Consider the following 20,317-nt stretch of genomic DNA (forward strand, 5'->3'; position numbering starts at 1 on the left):
TTCTTAGTATTCTTCTTAGCTAAGCTGTTTTGTATTTTCTTGTCCTGAATGTTTTTTCTTCTGTGTGCATTCTGTGTGTGTGTATGTAATCTTCTCTACTTGACCATTAAAAACACAGTATTTTTCCTCTAGACCTTTTGGCACTGGAACAAGATGCTGTCTTTGGCCTGGAATCCCTTCTGGTGCTTTGTAGTCAAGATGATAGCCCAGGTGCTCAAGCCACTTTAAAGGTGAACACCAGCTATTTTAATATAATGCCTGTTTTCATTGCCGGAAGTGTAGATTGCCAGTCTCTCTGTAAAGGGTCAGATAGTAAATATTTTAAGCTTTGCAGACAATGCACTTTTTGTCACAGCTACTCGGTTCTGCTATTATAGGGAAAAAAATAGCCATGGACATGTATTTTTTTTTTTTTTTTTTTAAGGGAAGGGTTAATGGTATGACTGTGTTCTGGTAAAATTTTATTTGCATAAACAGGCAGGATTTGGTCCAAGTGCAAGAGTTTGTCAACCTCTGGCTTAAACAAATATTTGCCCTTGATCTTCACTTTCAAAGCTAGTATTTTGACTGTTGTTATTCCAAAAGACAGATGAAGTAAAAATTTGACTTTGGCCTATTTTGCCATCAGTTGAAAGTATTTATTAAGTTGTAATAGATATTTATGATGGTCCTAGATAATGTAGGACTTCCCTGGTGGCTCAGACGGTAAAAGCATCTGTCTACAATGCGGGAGGACCAGGTTCGATCCCTGGGTTGGGAAGATCCCCTGGAGAAGGAAATGGCAATCCACTCCAGTACTATTGCCTGGAAAATCCCATGGACAGAGGAGCCTGGTAGGCTACAGTCCATGGGGTCGCAAAGAGTCGGACACGACTGAGCGACTTCACTTTCACTTAGATAATGCAAAGCAAAGTTAAACAGACAGAGCTCCTGTACTTTTGCAAGGTTTATAATCTGGGGTAACACTGATAAGGTCACAAAGAACTAATGAAATTACTGCAGCGCAACTTGTAACTGTGTGCGTGTGTATTAGTTTATACAGTTTAGAAGCCCTAGTGGTAATCCACTCACCTAGCTGTCATCTTAGAGATAGTTAAACATTTTAAGGTGAAATGAGACTATTATTGGAGTTAAACATGAAAAGTAATATTTGATGGCACAAAATAATTAAGAAAAGTAGGACTGAAAGAAGTAAAAGGCTGTTAGACACTGGAGAATGTAAGAACTGTAGCTTGTTTAAGGTATAGTTTGAGAAAAATCATGACTTACTTTAGCATGTTAAGAAAAGGTATGATGTGGTTATAATGATGAATAGTAAAGATGCTGGTACTGTTAAACAGAAGCTGATAATCAAGAGGTGGTGAAGGAAATAGGCACCGTGTGATTGGCAGATCCCCAGAATCCCTGTGGGACCACAGTACATTTTTTGTGCCTACCAACAACCTTCTTGATTCTTCCTAGTAATTTTAGAGAGTTACTTTCTTTAAAGCTTCACTTCATACCTTCTAAATGTAACTAGTCCACTTTCTATTCAATATGCAGATTGCTCTGAACTGTATGGTGAAGTTGGCCAAGGGCAGGCCCCATCTCAGCCAGTCCGTGGTTGAGACCTTGTTGACTCAGTTGCACAGCGCTCAGGACACTGCCCGCATCCTGATGTGCCACTGCCTGGCCGCCATTGCCATGCAGCTGCCCGTGCTGGGCGATGGGATGCTCGGTGACCTCGTGGAGCTCTACAAGGTGATCGGACGATCAGCCACAGACAAGCAACAGGAGCTTCTGGTAAACAGCTACTTTTCAAACCTCCTGTGGATGAATGGGTTCCAGTCTAGGGAGGATTATCAGTAATCCAGGAGGTCAGCAGGTTAAAATAATTAGCTAAGACCAGGAGCATGCTGAAGTGAAAATAGGGTGGGGACCTGGAGCTTTTTGCTGTTTCCATTTTAGGTATAGAAAGCCCTGTTTAGTTCACATGTAAAACTACTTTCTTCCTGCTGCTGCTGCTGCTAAGTCGCTTCAGTCGTGTCTGACTCTGAGCGACCCCATAGATGGCAGCCCATCAGGCTCCACCGTCCCTAGGGTTTTCCAGGCAAGAACACTGGAGCGGGTTGCCATTTCCTTCTCCAATGCATGAAAGTGAAAAGTGAAAGTGAAGTCGCTCAGCCATGTCCGACTCTTAGCAACCTCATGAACTGCAGCCTACCAGGCTCCTCCGTCCATGGGATTTTCCAGGCAAGAGTACTGGAGTGAGGTACCGTTGCCTTCCCCGGCTTTCTTCCTAAGTCCTGTCAAATCACCTTAGTGTAACCAAAGCCTTCAATCTGATATTTTTGTTTTATTACAAAGGACAAAATGAAACTGAAGGGTTTGTTTTTATTTTTTTCCTCTTTTCTACAAAGCAAATAAATAATGAACCAAACCCTGTTTTGTTCTTCCAAAAATATAAGTAAAATGACCTAGTGATATCAGCGACCATAAGAGGAATTAAATCAGTTCCTCTCTGCCAGTCCAGGACCTCTTTAACTGTTGAGGATCCAGTTTGGGTTTCATTGCAGTCCTGCCATTGGAAAAGGTACATGCTTAGAAAAAACCCAGAAGGCCTGGAAGTTGTGTAATAATGTTTACTTGAAAGTTCTCCAGGGCTGAGAGTAGACTGCATGCTAAATAGGCATAAATTGGAAGTAAGCTTCAAAGTAGCCTCTCCATATTGTTGTGGTCATCTGATTATATGGCTTGGGAAAAAGCTTAATGAAATTACTTCCTCAAGCCCATTTTATGTTTAGTCCTGCAGGGGGCATTATTTAAAAGATCGCCTCCGTCTCATTTGCTGTCAGGAAAGGCTACCCTGATGTCTTAAGTGGCAGTGGTCGTGAAAATCGTGCATTTATCACAGTATGTGTGGATCCTTGTATGTATTGGCTTTGGAATACTGAGAAGCAAGTAGCCAAGTCTGCTTTTCATTGAAGCAGCATTGTCAATTAATGTTCTTTATCCCTTTTTTTTGTTAGTACTATTTTAAAAACAACTTTAAATTATGACACGAAATACTCAAAAACACATCAGGAATAATATGATGAGAGGTCTTGCATCCGTCACTTAGTTTAAGAAAAAACTGTTGCTAGTACAGTTGACCTGTACCCACATGTGTATCTCCCTGATGGTGTCTTCTTCCTTCCTGTCAGCATAGGTAACCACTATCCCAAAACTGGTGTTTGTCATTCCCATACGTATTGTTCTATATTTACTGCCTTAGTATATATCCTACATGATATGCAAGATTTTTTGTATGTTTTAACTTTATATGTTATCGTACTACATATAATATTTTGCATTTTGCCTGTTTTATGTGAATCTATATTGATTCTATATTGATAAGAGTATTTCTGGTTTATCCATTTCACTGCTCTATAGTTTTTCTTTGTGTGATTATATTAATATCATAGTTTATCCATATTAATGGGCATTGTTTCTAATTATTTGCTGTTATACACAATGTTCTGAGTAATGGAATAAAGTGGAAATTTAGTAAGTGTCAAAGGAAGACAAATGTTGTTCTTTTTCAGTAGGCTCTAATTAGTTTTTCACCCTTCTGGGTAAAGTTATCTCTAACATTGGATAGAGTTAACCGTTTCCTTGACTTTGTTCTTGCTCCGTGTTAGGTGAGCTTGGCCACTGTGATTTTTGTAGCCAGTCAGAAAGCACTGTCTGCTGAAGTAAAGGCAGTAATAAAGCAGCAGCTTGAAAGCGTTTCCAATGGATGGACTGTCTACCGGATTGCCAGACAGGCATCCCGAATGGTACGTACTATCCTTTTGCGGGAACTGGGTTGTGAAAAGGGCAGATTACGAACCTTTAGGTTGTGCGATTGTTCCTCCTAGTCAAAACTAAAGATGAAAGTGGAAGTACTTTTTAGTCATGGGATTAAAAGATGATGAAGGAAAGGACCTAATTTTTAACATATACACATGAGAACAATATATACATTGTTAGGGAGAGATTCCACGGGAATTCCAGAAATAGGAGCTTCCGGCTGTAGGTTGTTAACAGCGCCTTCAGTTTACCGTGTGCTCTCGGAAACACAGCTCCTTCCCACTCATGTTTCTGTCCTCCCCTTTCAGCTTCCCACGTCTTTCTTCCCTTTTTCTCCCCCACCTTATCATTCCTATACTGGGCAGGACAGTGAGCATCCCTCGCCCCCAGGCATTAACAGGCATTCACGTGCCCCCTCAAATCCCTCCCTCTCCGTCAGTCATTTCCAGAGGGCACAGTAATACTTGATGGAACTTAACTGGACTTCTCTCCACCCCACTAAATAGCTCATACAAAAATGACATACAATAAGGATGTATACTTTCTAAATCTTGAACTAGAATTCTAGACCCGGGTTATAGATAACACCGTTCGTTTTCTCTTTGAAACTGTTTTGGTACAGAACTTCAGGCATTATGTTACATAAAAGCGGCTCAGCATATTTTCTCTGAAGAACTACTTTGACGAGACTCACACAGTTATATAATGTGAGGAATGATTGCTAAAACTTTATCCAGGGTTTGAATTTCTCTTTTAGCTGCTACATCAGGCAGTTCAAGTGTAAGAATCTCATCATGCCCCTCATTTCTCCCTCCCCCCACTCTTTTTTTAGGGTAATCATGACATGGCCAGAGAGCTTTATCAGAGTTTGCTGACTCAGGTTGCCTCCGAACATTTCTACTTCTGGCTGAATAGTTTGAAGGAGTTCTCACATGCAGAACAGTGCCTCACCGGGTTACAAGAAGAGAATTATAGTTCAGCACTTTCTTGCATTGCTGAGTCTTTAAAATTCTACCACAAAGGGATTGCTTCCTTAACAGTGAGTGCGCTTAATTCTCCTTTGGTGATGATGACTTGTGAGAATGGTTTCTTTTTTCTTTGGGGGCTATTCTCTTTTAACCTTGAAAAATTTGCTGATATACATGTATTTGGCAGTATTAAAATAATGAATAGGACCTGGAAGTAGATCATTAACCCCTCCCCCACTTTTTACTGTTCCTAGATTGATGAACATTTATCATTTTGTTTGTATCAAGTATCAGGTACACATGGGAAGAGAATTGCTGAATCCATGCAGGGGGGATAACTGGAGGTGGGATCCCCCCTTTCCAGACTCCTATGAGTAAGACCCCAAGCTGGATCACTACTGCTGTCAAATGTGAACCCTCCACCCCAGCTCATACCTGGCAGCTACTTACTAGAGTTTCTTATTTTGTAAATAAAGAAGAAATTATCTAGGATGCCAGTATCTCACCTTTTATCCCTCTGTGATGTCTTCCCATTCCAAATTAACAATCAGCCAGCTACTACCATTTCCATTTTTTTTTCCTGCCAAGAAAGAAAGAGGGGTGCAGAGAGAGCAGATCCTTTACATTTTCTTGAAACCAGTTCTATTCCTTAAGTAAGTACCTGTTTCCTAAAATGTGCATTTTATATATTAATGCAAGGACTTTTTCCCCTGAAGAGTAGAAAGTTTGTGTAATCACCATTAAGCATGTTTAAAGTATTGTCACTTGACTTTAAAAATTATATGTATATAGATGGGGCCATAAAACTTTTGGTATCTGTTTTATATTTATCACATAATCTAAAATGTTTTTAATAGTGGGCCATTCAAAGAGAAGTGTTGCAAACAGAACAGAGAACAAACAGATGTCACAAGACAGACTGTTCAGATAACTGTGGGTGCATATCTTTTGAGGAATGATTTTAGGGGGCTGGGATTGATTGACTACTGTTTTAAAACAGGAATATAGGAGTGGCTCCCCTCCATTTTAAGGGGTAGCATTGACTTCTGTGGTTCTCTTCCCTTGATTATCCTGGGAAAAGATTGTTGTTGCCTATATCCGGCTAATAAATACCTCAGAAAATCTAAAAGTACTGTTACTGGCTCTAGTCAGTAGAATTATTTCATTTTCTAGTAGATGTAGAGCAGAAAATTGTTAATCACTTAGTACAGTGAACGATAGGAACTGTGATACAGGCTAACAAAATAGTGAGGCAGGTAGCATTAATATTATGGAAAAAACCTTATCGAATACTTAATAGTCTTAATGATTTGTGTGGTATGTGTGTTTAATGAGGTTTGGCAGTAATTAAGAAATGAATTCCTATGTAGGAAGAAAGCAGCCAATTGACAGACAAAAGAACCTTGTCTTAGCCTCTGTTCTGCAATTAACACATTGTGACCTAAGGCAGGTTATTGATCTTCAAATCATCTTTTGAAATGGAGTTCCTTTATTCAGCAAACTGTAAGCACTTGCTATGTGCCAAACACTGCTTTGAGGATAAAAGAATCAGGAAATAATTCTTCACTTGAGAGTAGTCTCAACAGGAAGGAAGTATAAGCCTTAACAATCATTTGGAACTTCTCACATTTCTGATTATAAATACTATACTATCACGGTTTTGAGTTTTTTTTTTTTTTTTTTAAGATTTTTAGAAAATTTGTTTATTTGACAAGTGTGGATTTGATGATAGCTTTCTGTCTTTTTAATAGAGATGATTTGAGCATGTGCTTAGTTGCTCAGTCATGTCCAACTCTCTGCCACCCCATGCACTGTTGCCCACCAGGCTCTTCTCTCCATGGCATTTTCCAGGCAAGAAATGCAGCAGTGGGTTGCCATGCCCTCCTCCAGGGGATCTTTCCCACCCAGGGATCAAACCCGGGTCTCCCACATTGCAGGCAGATTCTTTATATCTGAGCCACCAGGGAAGCCCAAGAATACTGGAGTGGGTAGCTTATCCCTCCTCTAGGGGAACTTTCTGACCCAGCAATCAAACTGGGGTTTCCTGCATTGCAGGTGGATTCTTTACCAGCTGAGTGACCAGGGAAGCCTAATTGCCCTTTTGTTCCTTGACACATGAATGATCTAATTTGAGGTTGTCAGCTGTGATGATTATGCTTTTTAAACTTTCTTCAACCAAACTAAACTGTGCTTGTTGGAGGTGCTATAGCAATGTTGGGTATTTGATTTCCCAGTAGAGTGGTTAATGATAGTTACCTTGCTTCTTAGAAATAAAATTCGTAAAAAGTGTTTGTATCAGCTTTCTGTGCTGTGAAACAAATTACCACAAATTTAGTGGCTTAAAACAGGACCCATTTATTATTTATTGTTTTACCATTTGCATGAGTCAGAAGTCCAGGCGTGACTTCACTGGGTGCCCTGCTCGTGTTGTCACAGAGTTGCGGTCAAGGCGTCAGCCAGGGCCAGTCTTGTTTGGGATTTGGGTGCAGAGTCCCCTTCTAAACTCATGTAATTGTTGGCAGGATTCATGTCCTCACAGCTGTGAGACTTGTGGAAGCCTCAAGGCCGGAAGTAACATCTCTTACCTTCAAGACTGTTTTAATGGACTTGGCTGATGAGGAGTGATCTACCCAGAATAATCTCCCTTTTGATGAGTATAAAGTCAGATCATTGGACCTAAATTACATCCTCATAATCTATTACTTTTTCCATATTCCATTAATTAGAAGCAAGTTACAGGTTCTATCCACATTTTAAGGGAGATTACACAAGTTGTGGAGACTAGGATGGGAGTGGGAAAGCATGATTAGACGAACCATTTTAGCAATCTGCCTACAGATGGTGGGTCTTTATTTTTTACTTTATTAAATATTGAATAGGTATTATATCTATATATTATGTAGGGTATATAAAGATATCAAATATCCAAGTATAAACTTATATGCAGAGTACATCATGAGAAACGCTGGGCTGGAGGAAGCACAAGCTGGAATCAAGACTGCCGGGAGAAATATCAATAACCTCAGATATGCAGATGACACCACCCTTATGGCAGAAAGTGAAGAAGAACTAAAAAGCCTCTTGATGAAAGTGAGAGTGGAGAGTGAAAAAGTTGGCTTAAAGCTCAACATTCAGAAAACTGAAATCATGGCATCAGGTCCCATCACTTCATGGTAAATAGATGGGGAAACAGTGGAAACAGTGGAAACAGTGTCATGATGCAGATGACACCACCGTTATGGCAGAAAGTGAAGAAGAACTAAAGAGCCTCTTGATGAAAGTGAAAGAGGAGAGTGAAAAAGTTGGCTTAAAGCTCAACATTCAGAAAACTAAGATCATGGCATCCGGTCCCATCACCTCATGGCAAATAGATGGGGCAACGTGGAGACTGTGGCCGACTTTATTTTTCTGGGCTCCAAAATCACTGCAGATGGTGATTGCAGCCATGAAATTAAAAGATGCTTACTCCTTGGAAGGAAAGTTATGACCCACCTAGACAGCATTTTAAAAAGCAAAGACATTACTTTGTCAACAAAGGTCCGACTAGTCAGGCTATGGTTTTTCCAGTGGTCCTGTATGGATGTGAGAATTGGACTATAAAGAAAGCTGAGTCCTAAAGAATTGATGCTCTTGAACTGTGGTGTTGGAGAAGACTCTTGAGAGTCCCTTGGACTGCAAGGAGATCCAACCAGTCCATCCTAAAGGAGATCAGTCCTGGGTGTTCATTGGAAGGACTGATGTTGAAGCTGAAACTCCAGTACTTTGGCAGCCTGATGCGAAGAGCTGACTCATTTGAAAAGACCCTGATGCTGGGAAAGATTGAGGGCAGGAGGAGAAGGGGATGACAGAGGATGAGATGGTTGGATGGCATCACTGACTCGATGGACATGGGTTTGGGTGAACTCCGGGAGTTAGTAATGGACACGGAGGCCTGGCGTGCTGCGGTTCATGGGGTCACAAAGAGTCGGACACGACTGAGCGACTAAACTGAACTAGCACTCAGTTTAGAAAATGGGACATTACCATAGCTTGTAAAGTTCGTGTGTGCCCCTCCATGCTTGTGTACCTTTTCCTGCCTTACAAAGGTAACCACCATCCTGAATCTTTACATTTTTAACATGCTCTGTTTTTAAACAAGGTACTGTTTTATGCTGCTTGTTTTTGAATTTTATATGCAAAGAAATAATGTGTTTTTCTCTGACTCGTTTTGGTTATCTAAATTATATTCCTAAGATTCATCCATCTTGTTCCATAAAGTTATAGGTCAGTTTCACTGATGTATATGTCAGTTTATTTTAATGTTGATGGAAATTTTTTTTTTTTCCCATTTTTTTGCTGCTAAAGCATTACTGCTATGAACGTTCTTGGACATATTTTGATGCACCTATGAAAAGATTTCTCCAGGACACTGATTTTAAACTGGGGATGATTTTAGCTCCATTCTAGGGTCATTTATGGTTATCACAACTAGCATTTAGTGGATAAAGGCCAAAGATGCTGCTAAACATCCAAGAAAGCACAAGACAGCTCCCCTCAAAATTTGAGAATTATTCCAAAATGTCACTAGTTTGTTTTTTTTTTTAATTTTATTTTGTTTTTAAACTTTACATAATTGTATTAGTTTTGCCAAATATCAAAATGAATCCGCCACAGGTATACATGTGTTCCCCATTCTGAACCCTCCACCTTCCTCCCTCCCCATTCCATCCCTCTGGGTTGTCCCAGAAACAGTGTCAGACTTCATTTTTCTGGGCTCCAAAATGACTGGGTTGTCCCAGTGCACCAGCCCCAAGCATCCAGTATCGTGCATCGAACCTGGACTGGCAACTCGTTTCATACATGATATTTTACATGTTTCAATGCCATTCTCCCAAATCTTCCCACCCTCTCCTTCTCCCACAGAGTCCATAAGACTGTTCTATACATCAGTGTCTCTTTTGCTGTCTCGTACACAGGGTTATTGTTACCATCTTTCTAAATTCCATATATATGCGTTAGTATACTGTATCGGTGTTTTTCTTTCTGGCTTACTTCACTCTGTATAATAGGCTCCAGTTTCATCCACCTCATTAGAACTGATTCAAATGTATTCTTTTTAATGGCTGAGTAATACTCCATTGTGTATATGTACCACAGCTTTCTTATCCATTCATCTGCTGATGGACATCTAGGTTGCTTCCATGTCCTGGCTATTATAAACAGTGCTGCGATGAACATTGGGGTACACGTGTCTCTTTCCCTTCTGGTTTCCTCAGTGTGTATGCCCAGCAGCTATTTAAGACTTATCCCTGATTTTTCTCCATTCTCATTGAAACTTGTGTGTTATAACCTATTCCTTGGTAGCCTTTCTGTCCATTCTAAATGTCTAATGAGAAATTCTCTTTAAAATTAATCTGGGCTTGAGACTTTGCTTGTGGTCCAGTGGTTAAGAATCGACCTGCCAGTGCAGGGGACCAGGTTCGATCCCTGGTCTGAGAAGATCCCACATGCCACGAGGCAACTAAGCCTGTGCACCACGACTCCTGAGCCAGGGCTCTGGAGCCCGTGAGCTGCAACAATTGACGCCCATGAGCCCTAGAACCTGTGCTCTGCAACAGCAGCCACTACAACGAGGAGCTTGTGCACCGCCACTAGAGAGTAGCCGCTGCTCGCCACATCTTAGAGAAAGCCCGTGCACAGCAATGAAGACCCAATGCAGCCAAAAGTAAATAAATTTTAAAAATTAATAAATAAGTAAAATAAAGTTGACCTGGACTAGTCATGGAAGAAAGCAGCCATGAGGCAACATGCTTTGTTTGTTATGTTGAAACTGCCTTTTAACCACATTTAAAACATAATCCAGAACTTTGCCTGTTGTTTGCAGGACCCACATAATCTGGCTGTCCCTTGCCTCAGCTCTACCAGCAACATGCTTTTTAAGCAGTGACTGTCTAACAGTATATTTCTCCTGCCTTACCTTCCTTTTCTCCCCACTCCCACCTTTTGAGAATTCTGCAAATGATTCCAGCATGAAAATTTCAGGTTAGAAAGGTAGGAATGTCATAAGGGAATCTGGGGAGAGTGTTAATGTCCATGAAGCATCCTTTATATGGTATCTTACTGCTGACGGTCTAGCTGATCCATGTGTTGTAAGGTATTTGCAGATTTAGGAAGGAAGGATCCTCAGGGTTGATAGAACCTAGATTTTCAGAGTTGCCACTAATAACAGTGTCTTCCTTTCTGTATTACATCCTCCCGTTACAGGTGTGTATCCATTGCTATTAGAACTATTGGGCTTTTGCGCAGACTATGACAAATACTTTATCCTTCACCATCTTCCTTTTATGTTTACTTTGTCTTAAATACATCTTTTTTTTTTTTTAATCCCCCAGGCTGCCAGTACACCACTGAATCCTTTAAGTTTTCAGTGTGAATTTGTAAAGCTCAGAATTGACCTTCTACAAGCCTTCTCTCAACTTATCTGCACTTGCAATAGCCTCAAGACAAGCCCCCCACCTGCAATCGCCACGACTATTGCCATGACCTTAGGCAATGACCTCCAGCGGTGTGGTCGCATCTCCAATCAGGCATGTCTTAACTGTATTTTCAGTTCAGTTTTTATTTACACTTTAGAAGTTTTTGAGGTTAGTTGTGAGATCAAAAAAACTGTGAAATTTAGAAATCAGTGGTTTGACTCATAGGCAACAGCAAATGCTTATAAACTCATCTGTCTTGCAAAACACAAGCTATGAAAGCTTATTAAAATGACAGAATGATTGATGATACCTCACTCCGTGCTATATATTTATATAAAGAGAAAGGACATACATTTTAAAGAAACTTTGGGATGTTCACAGCTATTATTTATTTTAGTAGAACTTTGAAGAAGCTAAAAATGCACTGGTTTTTGTTTCTATACATGGTATGTAAATTATTATAATCTTATGCCCATTTGTGGTTTCATTTGCCACCTTTGTTAATTCTCAACAGTTTATAAAACTGAGTGAATTGAAAATGAAAAAGAGTTGAAATATTTTTTGCATTTTTTAATTGAGGATTTTTTCTTAGGTTTCAGTTTTTGTGTTATTTACACAATAATGATAGCATGTTTGTTTATTTATCATAATTGATATTTTTCCTTCTTTATAGATGAAGCTGTCCATGGAAGAATTCCGAAGCCTTGCTTCCCGATATGGGGATCTTTATCAGGCATCTTTTGATGCTGATTCAGCAACTCTGAGGAATGTAGAACTGTATCCTAAACTTGCCTGATATTTCTTGTTCATCGGAAGTATTCTTTTAAATGTAGAGTAAATACTTCAGATATGCTTAAGTAAAATATATATTAGATAACTAAAATATACATTAAATAACAGATTTACAATGTGAAAGTCACTCAGTCATGTCCAACTCTTTGCGACCCCATGGACTATATAGTCCATGGAATTCTTCAGGCCAGAATACTGGAGTGGGTGTCCGTTCCCTTCTCCAGGGGATCTTCCTAACCCAGGGATCGAACCCAGGTCTCCCGCTTTGCAGGCGGATTCTTTACTAGTTGAGCCACCAGGGAAGCCCACAAATTTACTGTAAGTAATGATTTTTTTTTTTTTTGAAATCTAGTATGAACAGTATAATTATACTTTTCTTTTTCAACCAAGCTGTTTAAAAGGTGGTAACTCAATGATGGGTGGTCTTTCTCCCTCTTGAGAAGAGCATCCAAAACCAAGGTCTGATCAGTATTGAGGTCTTTGTGCTCACTTGAGTTACAAAACATTTTTCCACCAGAGAGCCATTTTCTCTCTTGCCTCACCTTCTTTTCTTCACAGCTAACAACCCTAGATTCCATCACCTTTATTAATGATATATTCAGTTGTTTCAGTCATCACTTTTGTTCCCTAAGCCATCTTTAGTTCTCCATATTTTTTTATTAGCAGCCTTAGATCCTTTTTGAAAAGGAAAGAGATAAATTGATTTTTAGTTGTGGGACCTATACATCAATAATTTATGGCAATTTCCCTTACCCGATGGAAAACCTAATAAATGCTATGGACTCTCTCCCCTGAAAAATGCATATATGCACATACCCTCCCAAAGTTTGCATACCATTTCAGGAAGGTTAACAGATCCCTTGAGCCCCAGCCTAGGAATCTCCAGGGTAACCACTCTACAGACCCTTATTGTGGTGGTGGTTTTTAACTTTTATTGGTGAAACACCTGTATCTAAGATAAAGAGCTTTTGTGGGTGAATCACAGAGCCTGTTGCTTGGGTTCCTCTTTCCAACATGAACCTCTGAAGCACCCTTCCTAGAACTATTACAGACAACATATATCCCTTAAAAGGAAAAAAAACAAAGCTGCCACAGACTGTGTGAATCAGTAACATAGTTACCTTCACCAAGAATATGGTGATTTTCATCTTGCCTTATTTAATATTCAAATGTAAAGTCTGTAGTACATTTCTCTATTATCACGTATAATGTATAACCTTAACATAATTCAGACAGCAGCAGAGCTGTTTACTGATATCTCATGCAATTGAAGCCCTCATTTTGGACCCAGAATCAGCAAGGTATTTTTTTTCAAGGCTTTCATTTTTTATTTACAATTTATTTGGCTTTCAGGCCTTCATTGTAGTGTGCAGTATCTTTGTTGCATCCTGTGGGATCTTTTGTTGTGGTGCCTGGACTCTCTGGTTGGGCATGCAGGCTCAGCAGTCGTGGCCCTTGGGCATCTCTCGTGGCACGTGGACTCTGGAGCTCGCAGGCTCAGCAGTTGTGACGTGCAGGCTGAGTTGCTCTGCAGCAAGTGGAATCTTAGTTCCTCAACCAGGGATCGAACCCATGTCCCCTACTTCTCAGTATATTATCAATGAAGCATTCTATTTTTTTAATTATTATTTTTTTACAAAAGGATGTCTATTATGATATTCATTTATTTATTTTTTGAACTTTAACTTTTTATCTTGTATTGGGTTATAGCTGATGAACAATGTTATGGTAGTTCCAGGTGAACAGCAAAGGGACTCAGCCATACATATACATGTATCCGTTCTCCCCCACACCCCGCTTCCATCCAGCATGTCACAACTGCTGGCGCATAACACTGAGTACAATTCCATGTGCTATGCAGTAGGTCTTTGTTGCTTATCCGTTTTGAAGACAGCAGTGTGTACATGACCTTCCCAAACTCCCTAACTATGCCTTCCCCCCCACCCCCGGCAACCATAAGTTTGTTTTCTAAGTCTGTGAGTCTCTTTCTGTTTTATAAGTTCATTTGTATCATTTCTTTTTAGATTCCACATATAATGGATATCATATGATAATACTCCTTCTCTGTCTGACTTACTTCACTCAGTGTGACACTCTTCAGGTCCATCCATGTTGCTGCAGATGGCATTATTTCATTCTATTTAACGGCTGAGTAGTATTCCATTGTATATATACTGCATCTTTATCCATTCTTCTGTCGATAGACATTTAGATTGTTTCCCTGTCTTGGCTATTTAAACAAAGCATTTAAAATTTCTCTATCCTAAAGCATTGACTTAACCATTTTTTTTCTAGGCAGTATCAAAATCCTGGCCTTCTGTTTTGAAGTCCTGTCTACTCTCAGACTAGGCCACTTGGCTGTTTTTTTCCCACTTACCTGATTCATTCCAAACTTTTTAGAATACTGCATGAGAGAAAATCTCCATGACCTTGAGGTCAGCAAGGACACAAATAGCAGTTACCATCAAGAAAAATATGTTTAATTGGATTTAAAAATTTAAACTTCTGCTCTTTGAAAGATGCCACTAAGAAAATGAAAAGATAGGTTGCAGGGTGAAAATATTCTCAAACATATTCTGTCAGAGTTCTTGTGTTCAGAATATTAAGGAAACCATACAACTCAAGATAACCCAATTTTTAAGAATTGACAAGATTTTTTTTTAGATTTACTTATTTATTTAGCTGTGCTGGGTTCTCGGTGCTGCTCAGGCTTTTCTCTAGTTGGGGCAAGCAGGGGTCCTCTCTAGTTGTGGTGTGTGGGCTTCTCATTGAGGAGGCTCGTCTTGTTGCAGAGCACAGGCTGTAGGGTGCTCGGGCTTCAGTAGTTGCGTCTCCTGGGCTCTAGAGCACAGGCTCAGTAATTGTGGGGCATAGGCTTAGTTGCTCCACGACCTGTGGGATCTTCCTGGATCAGGGATCGAAGCTGTGTCTCCTGAACTGGCAGGTGGATTCTTTAGCCCTGGGCCACCAGAAAAGCTCTTGACAAGAGATTTGAAGAGACACTTCACAAAAGAAGACATATTAATGTCCAATAAGCACATGACAAGATGCTTAGTATCATTAAATATCAGGAAAATGCAAATTAAAATCACAGTAAGATAAATACCTGCTAGAACAGCTAAAGTTAAAAAGCCCTCTAATGCCAAGTATTAATTAGTTGTAAGAGCTTGAATTCATACATTGTTGGGACTACAAAATGATTCAGCCACTTTGAAAACTGTTTGGCAGTTACCATATGACCACCAGTTCTATGCCTGCTTACTTAAGAGAAAAACATTTTTACAGAGACCTATACACAAATTTTCTTAGCAGCTTTATTTATAACAACAAAAATTGGAAGGAGCCAAATATGTCAACAAACGAGTGAGCAAATAAATTGTAGTATATCCATACAGTGGAATATTTAGTCAGTTCAGTCACTCAGTCACGTCCAACTCTTTGCAACCCCATGTACTGCAGCACGCCAGGCCTCCCTGTCCATCACCAACTCCTAGAGCTTGCTCAGACTTAACGTCCATTGAGTTGGTGATGCCTTCCAACTATCTCATCCTCTGTCGTCCCCTTCTCCTCCTGCCCTCAATCTTTCCCAGCATCAGGGTCTTTTCCAATGAGTCAGTTCTTTGCATCAGGTGGACAAAGTATTGGAGTTTCAGCTTTAGCATCAGTCCTTCCAATGAATACCCAGGACTGATCTCCTTTAGGATGGACTGGTTGGATCTCCTTGCAGTCCAAGGGACTCGCAAGAGTCTTCTCCAACACCACAGTTCAAGAGCATCAATTCTTCGGGACTCAGCTTTCTTTATAGTCAAACTCGCACATCCATACATGACTGGAAGAACCATAGCCTTGACTAGATGGACCTTTGTCAGCAAAGTAATGTCTCTGCTTTTTAATGTGCTGTCTGGGTTGGTCATAGCTTTTCTTCGAAGGAGCAAGCATCTTTTAATTTCATGGCTGCAGTCACCATCTGCAGTGGTTACTGGGGTTCTGACTAGGAAAGGTGCATTTTTGTGATTTTGTAACATATCTTAGTAAAATTTATTTTTAAGTAAAGGAATACTCCTTTTGTATTGAAGGTGGAACAATGGATTCTGGTTTTTTACCCTTTTATTAGGTCACTTTGTCAAAGACTTTAAAATCATCATGCTTTATTGTGTGGTGTAGTTTTCCTTAAAGTTCATCATATAAATGAGGTTTGGTTCTTGTCTTAATGCAACTTAAGAGGTAGTACAGAGTAGGGAACAAAGCTTAGGAGCCAGCCAGATACTCATGCGCTTACAGCTAGGAGTGAGTAAATCCCTTATGACTCACTCCTAGCTGTATGAATATAGACATGTGATTTCATCTCCCTGAGCCTCTTAGGCATAAACTGTAGGTAAGTAATGATGCCTGTCTCTTAAGAGTGGTTGTGCTGGTGAAGTGAAAAACCTCTATAAAGTACCTAGCTGAAGTACCTTGCGCATAGTAGGCATTAAAAGGATAATAAGGGAGTGATAAGAGTAGTATTAACACAACATAGTTAAGTTACCTGTATTGCATTTTCTAATAGCCCTGTTGAAGTTTAGTTAGAATGCAGTTTTGCCACCTCTTCCCATTTAGAAATACTTCAAAAAATATCTTTGGGTTTGAGGCAGTAGAGAGAAAATTGAAGAAATCTGGATCAAACTTTTTCCAGCATGTTCCATATGGTAGCTCTCTGCTGACCATTCTTGAGCATTTCACCTGCTTGCTTTGGCTTCATGCCATTTTCCCTGCTGTGAATACCCTCCACACTTTTCATCTCTTCACATCTTATCCTTGCTACTTGTGTAGTGATTTGTCCAAGATTAATGTCTTCTATGACATTCCTCAACTCCTTCCATAATCTGATGACTTGCATATCTTTATTGCTTATTTGGCCCTTGTCTGCTGGCATTATTGATAGTTACCTTTTCAGATATCTTTTGTCTGTTTCACCTCATGGCAGGAACAATTTTTAATTAAACATTTTTCATCTAGCTAACAACCAAAGTGATTAAGACTTGTATAATTTGAAATCAGGTCTGGATTTGCATTCCAGCTTGTCACTTATTGTGACTGAAGGCAAATTACTTCACGTCTCCAAGCCTCAGTTTTCTCATCTGTGAAATGAAAATAACAGTGTCTACTTCATTATTTTAAAGATTAAATGAGTGTGTGGAAAGTACCTGACACATTTTGACATTAAATTACTGTTTTCGTTGATTCATTGATACTATTTTTGACTTCAGTTTCCAGGAATATGGGTCTACAGGAGCAGCCCATGCTGATAGTGAATATGAGAGAAGAATGATGTCTGTATATAATCATGTCTTGGAGGAGGTGGAATCTCTCAATCGGAAATACACCCCTGTTTCTTACATGGCAAGTCGCATTGGTTTCATTGAGGTGTTATTATGTGGAAGTGAGTTTTTGTCTGTCTCTGGCACTTACTGTGTTGTGACTTCAGCACGTTAACGTCTCTGTGCCTGTTTTGTAACAGGGTTAGTACAGTACTTGCGGCATGGTAGTTGTGAGGATGGTAATCTGTGAAAGCTGCTACTTAACACATCTGTAGTGGCTACGTAGTCACACAAACATGTCAAATCTGCTCTACCAGAATGCAGATGAAACTATTTTTCCCCCTTTTTAAACTGTTTAACTGAGATTGCAGTTGTTCTCAACCTTGGCTACACTCTAGAATCACTCTGGAAGCTTTTTAAAAAATACATCAATATCCAGGCCCCACCACAAACCAGTTATCTTTGAATCTCTGTGAGGCCCAGACATTAGTATTTGTAAAAGCTCCCAGGTGATTCTATCATGACACGAGGGTTAAAAACCACTGGCCAATTAAAACAGAAAGAACTGGGCTTATTGTCTGACTGTCAGTAGATCAGCTCCTGCCAGGCGATGCCCGTGCTGTCCTTTAGTACACCTGGCCACTTAGCCTGCTGAATCTCTGGTGCCTTTGGTTCTGTTGAGCACCTGCTCTTTATCTCCTGACTTTCCAATCACAGAAGACACTTGACACTCTTACCCAGATTTCCTCTTCCCTGTCTGGCCATTTCTCCAATGTCATATTCAACTCAGGTTCCTATAAAAAAAATAGACATAGTAGCTTAGCAATGGCCATTTTCTCAGAGTTCTGCAGGCTGAGAAGTCCAGAATCAGGGTGCCAACCAGCTTGTTTCGTGGTAGGGCTCTCTTGCTAGCCTGCCAGCTGCTTTCTCGCTGTGTCCTCAGGAATTGGAGGGAGAGGAGGCTCTGATGTCTTTTTCTCTTCTCCTGTCACGGGGACCCCACCCTTATGTCCTCATCGAAACTTAATGACTTCCCAAAGGCTCACCCTCAGATATCAGCACATTAGGAGTTAGGGCTTCAGCATGTGGGTCTGGACACAGCAGCACATTCAGCCCGCAGCGCTGCCTTTGAAATTCACACCCTGGAGGCATCCCTTGCGCTGCCCACACTGGGTGCTGATATTCCCTGCAGCTCTCTTCTGTCTCCTGCTCTCCTCATTCTGAACTCGTCATTCATCAAGTGTTTTAGAAAAAATTGACAGGATGTGTCTTTAAAGAGTCAGATTAGATATCAAGGTTAGAGACTCTGCTTTACACACTGCTTTCCACATTAGATTGTCAGTACGTATGTGCTGAATTGAAATGACATAGGTAGCTGTTTGATACTGAAATTGGTTGCTAAGGAAGGTTGTAAAGATAATCTTTGTAGGAAATAGACATATTTGTGTGAGACATTGGTTAAAATATTTTCGTATTTCCTCTAAGCTCCACCCTAAGAAGTTAAATAAATGCCACACAGTAACTTGAGTTTGATACATTTGAATCCACTGAATATAATGGAAGAAATGGGAATTTTCTGCTCAGTAGGTGTGCAATGTAAGAGAAGACCCCTCGGGTCAAGTTCTACTGCTGCCAATCAGCAGATCATGATTTGAGGCACATTTCTAATATCCTATTCTGTGATGTGGAAAAATACCTACCTCATAGAGTTTTTGTGAAGTTTAAGTGAGATTATGCCTAATGCCTATCACATTGTCTGGCCCAGCATAAAAGGAGTGGTTACTAAATCTTGATTCCCTTTCCAAATTGTCTTTTATAGATTTGGTACTTTCTGAACCCAAAATTCAGTTCAACAACTATTTATTGAATCCTAAGAATAGAAAAATGACAAAGAGGATCTTCCCTCAAGTTGTCCATAGTCTGATAAGAAAGAAAGATTCTGTAAGCAAATACAGTTCCTGTGCAGTGATGGAGCTCTGTGCAGAGTAGAGCTGCGGCACAAAAAGGAGAGGAATTCCCGCTGAAGGGTGGGGAAAACAGGTGAGGTGCGAGCCAGAGAGAAGATGCGCTTGCATGTGGGTTTTCCAGGCAGGTAAGGAAGTGTGGAGAATGCGAGGCAGAAGACGATATGTTCTAAAGCAGAGGCAGAAAATAGCATGATGTCTCCTGGGAACAGTGTGTTACTGCTGCAGTATAATGTCCAGGCTCGGGACTAGAGAGGTGGTGGGCAGAGGCCAGATGACAGAAGGCTCTGAACACAGTCTTCAGGAGTTTGGACCTTATCCCCTAGGCAGTGGGGGCCCTCTTTAGGAATTTTACATGGGGGTGGGAGAGAAGTGGTTAAGCTAAAGACTGTACATTATGGCTCCATATAAACAGAACAGGTCATGGCCTGGAGGGCATGGAATTAGAAGAAGGGTGGTTACAAGACTTTTGCAGTAATCCAAAGTAAGGGCCACACTGATAAAATGGGAGTAAGAATGAGAAGAACAGATACATAAAGATTATTCAGGTGTAATATTTTCAAGGCTTGGTTTTGTTTTGTTTACTTTAAATCAGATGTGAGAGGATGCAGACATGACTTCTGGGTTTCCAGCTTAGAAGACCATGTGCACAAGTGGTTGATACTTTACTGAGACAGAATACAGAGGGACAGTGGGAGAGGTGAAGGTTTTGTTTGTAAACCTGTCAAACCTAGACAGTTGGATAATAGGTCTGGTGTCAGAAGGAGATAGACTGCAATGCATGAAAGTTGTCATGACATAGAGATTTTTCATGTCCCGGGAGTGAAGAAAATTGCCTGTGAAGAACAAGTGGACCGAGAAGACAAAAGGACTGACGTGTCAACACTGAAGGAACAAGCAAAAGAAGAGAATCTTAGGGCAGAAGATGGGAGAAGGGAGCAGGCAGAAAAAGTGAGGGCAGGGGCCGTGAAGGGGCATTTCATGGAAGAGGACCATTATCAGGTGCCGCAGAAATGTCAGAAAAATCC

General features: G+C 40.3%; 1 protein-coding gene across 1 annotated transcript in view; it reads left to right on the forward strand.

The window, feature by feature from the left end:
* The window catches only part of INTS7 (integrator complex subunit 7), an 88,523-nt gene that overhangs the window by 61,252 nt on the left and 6,954 nt on the right, over window positions 1–20,317 (forward strand). Inside the window, exons 10-17 of the mRNA XM_055583023.1 lie at window positions 133–230; window positions 1,543–1,782; window positions 3,660–3,797; window positions 4,643–4,849; window positions 11,150–11,344; window positions 11,907–12,010; window positions 13,258–13,326; window positions 17,275–17,407. Coding sequence (XP_055438998.1) covers window positions 133–230; window positions 1,543–1,782; window positions 3,660–3,797; window positions 4,643–4,849; window positions 11,150–11,344; window positions 11,907–12,010; window positions 13,258–13,326; window positions 17,275–17,407 — 1,184 coding nt within the window. The remainder of the gene's footprint in view (window positions 1–132; window positions 231–1,542; window positions 1,783–3,659; window positions 3,798–4,642; window positions 4,850–11,149; window positions 11,345–11,906; window positions 12,011–13,257; window positions 13,327–17,274; window positions 17,408–20,317) is intronic.

Source organism: Bubalus kerabau, chromosome 5, assembly GCF_029407905.1.
Source record: "Bubalus kerabau isolate K-KA32 ecotype Philippines breed swamp buffalo chromosome 5, PCC_UOA_SB_1v2, whole genome shotgun sequence".
Lineage (NCBI taxonomy): Eukaryota > Metazoa > Chordata > Mammalia > Artiodactyla > Bovidae > Bubalus > Bubalus kerabau.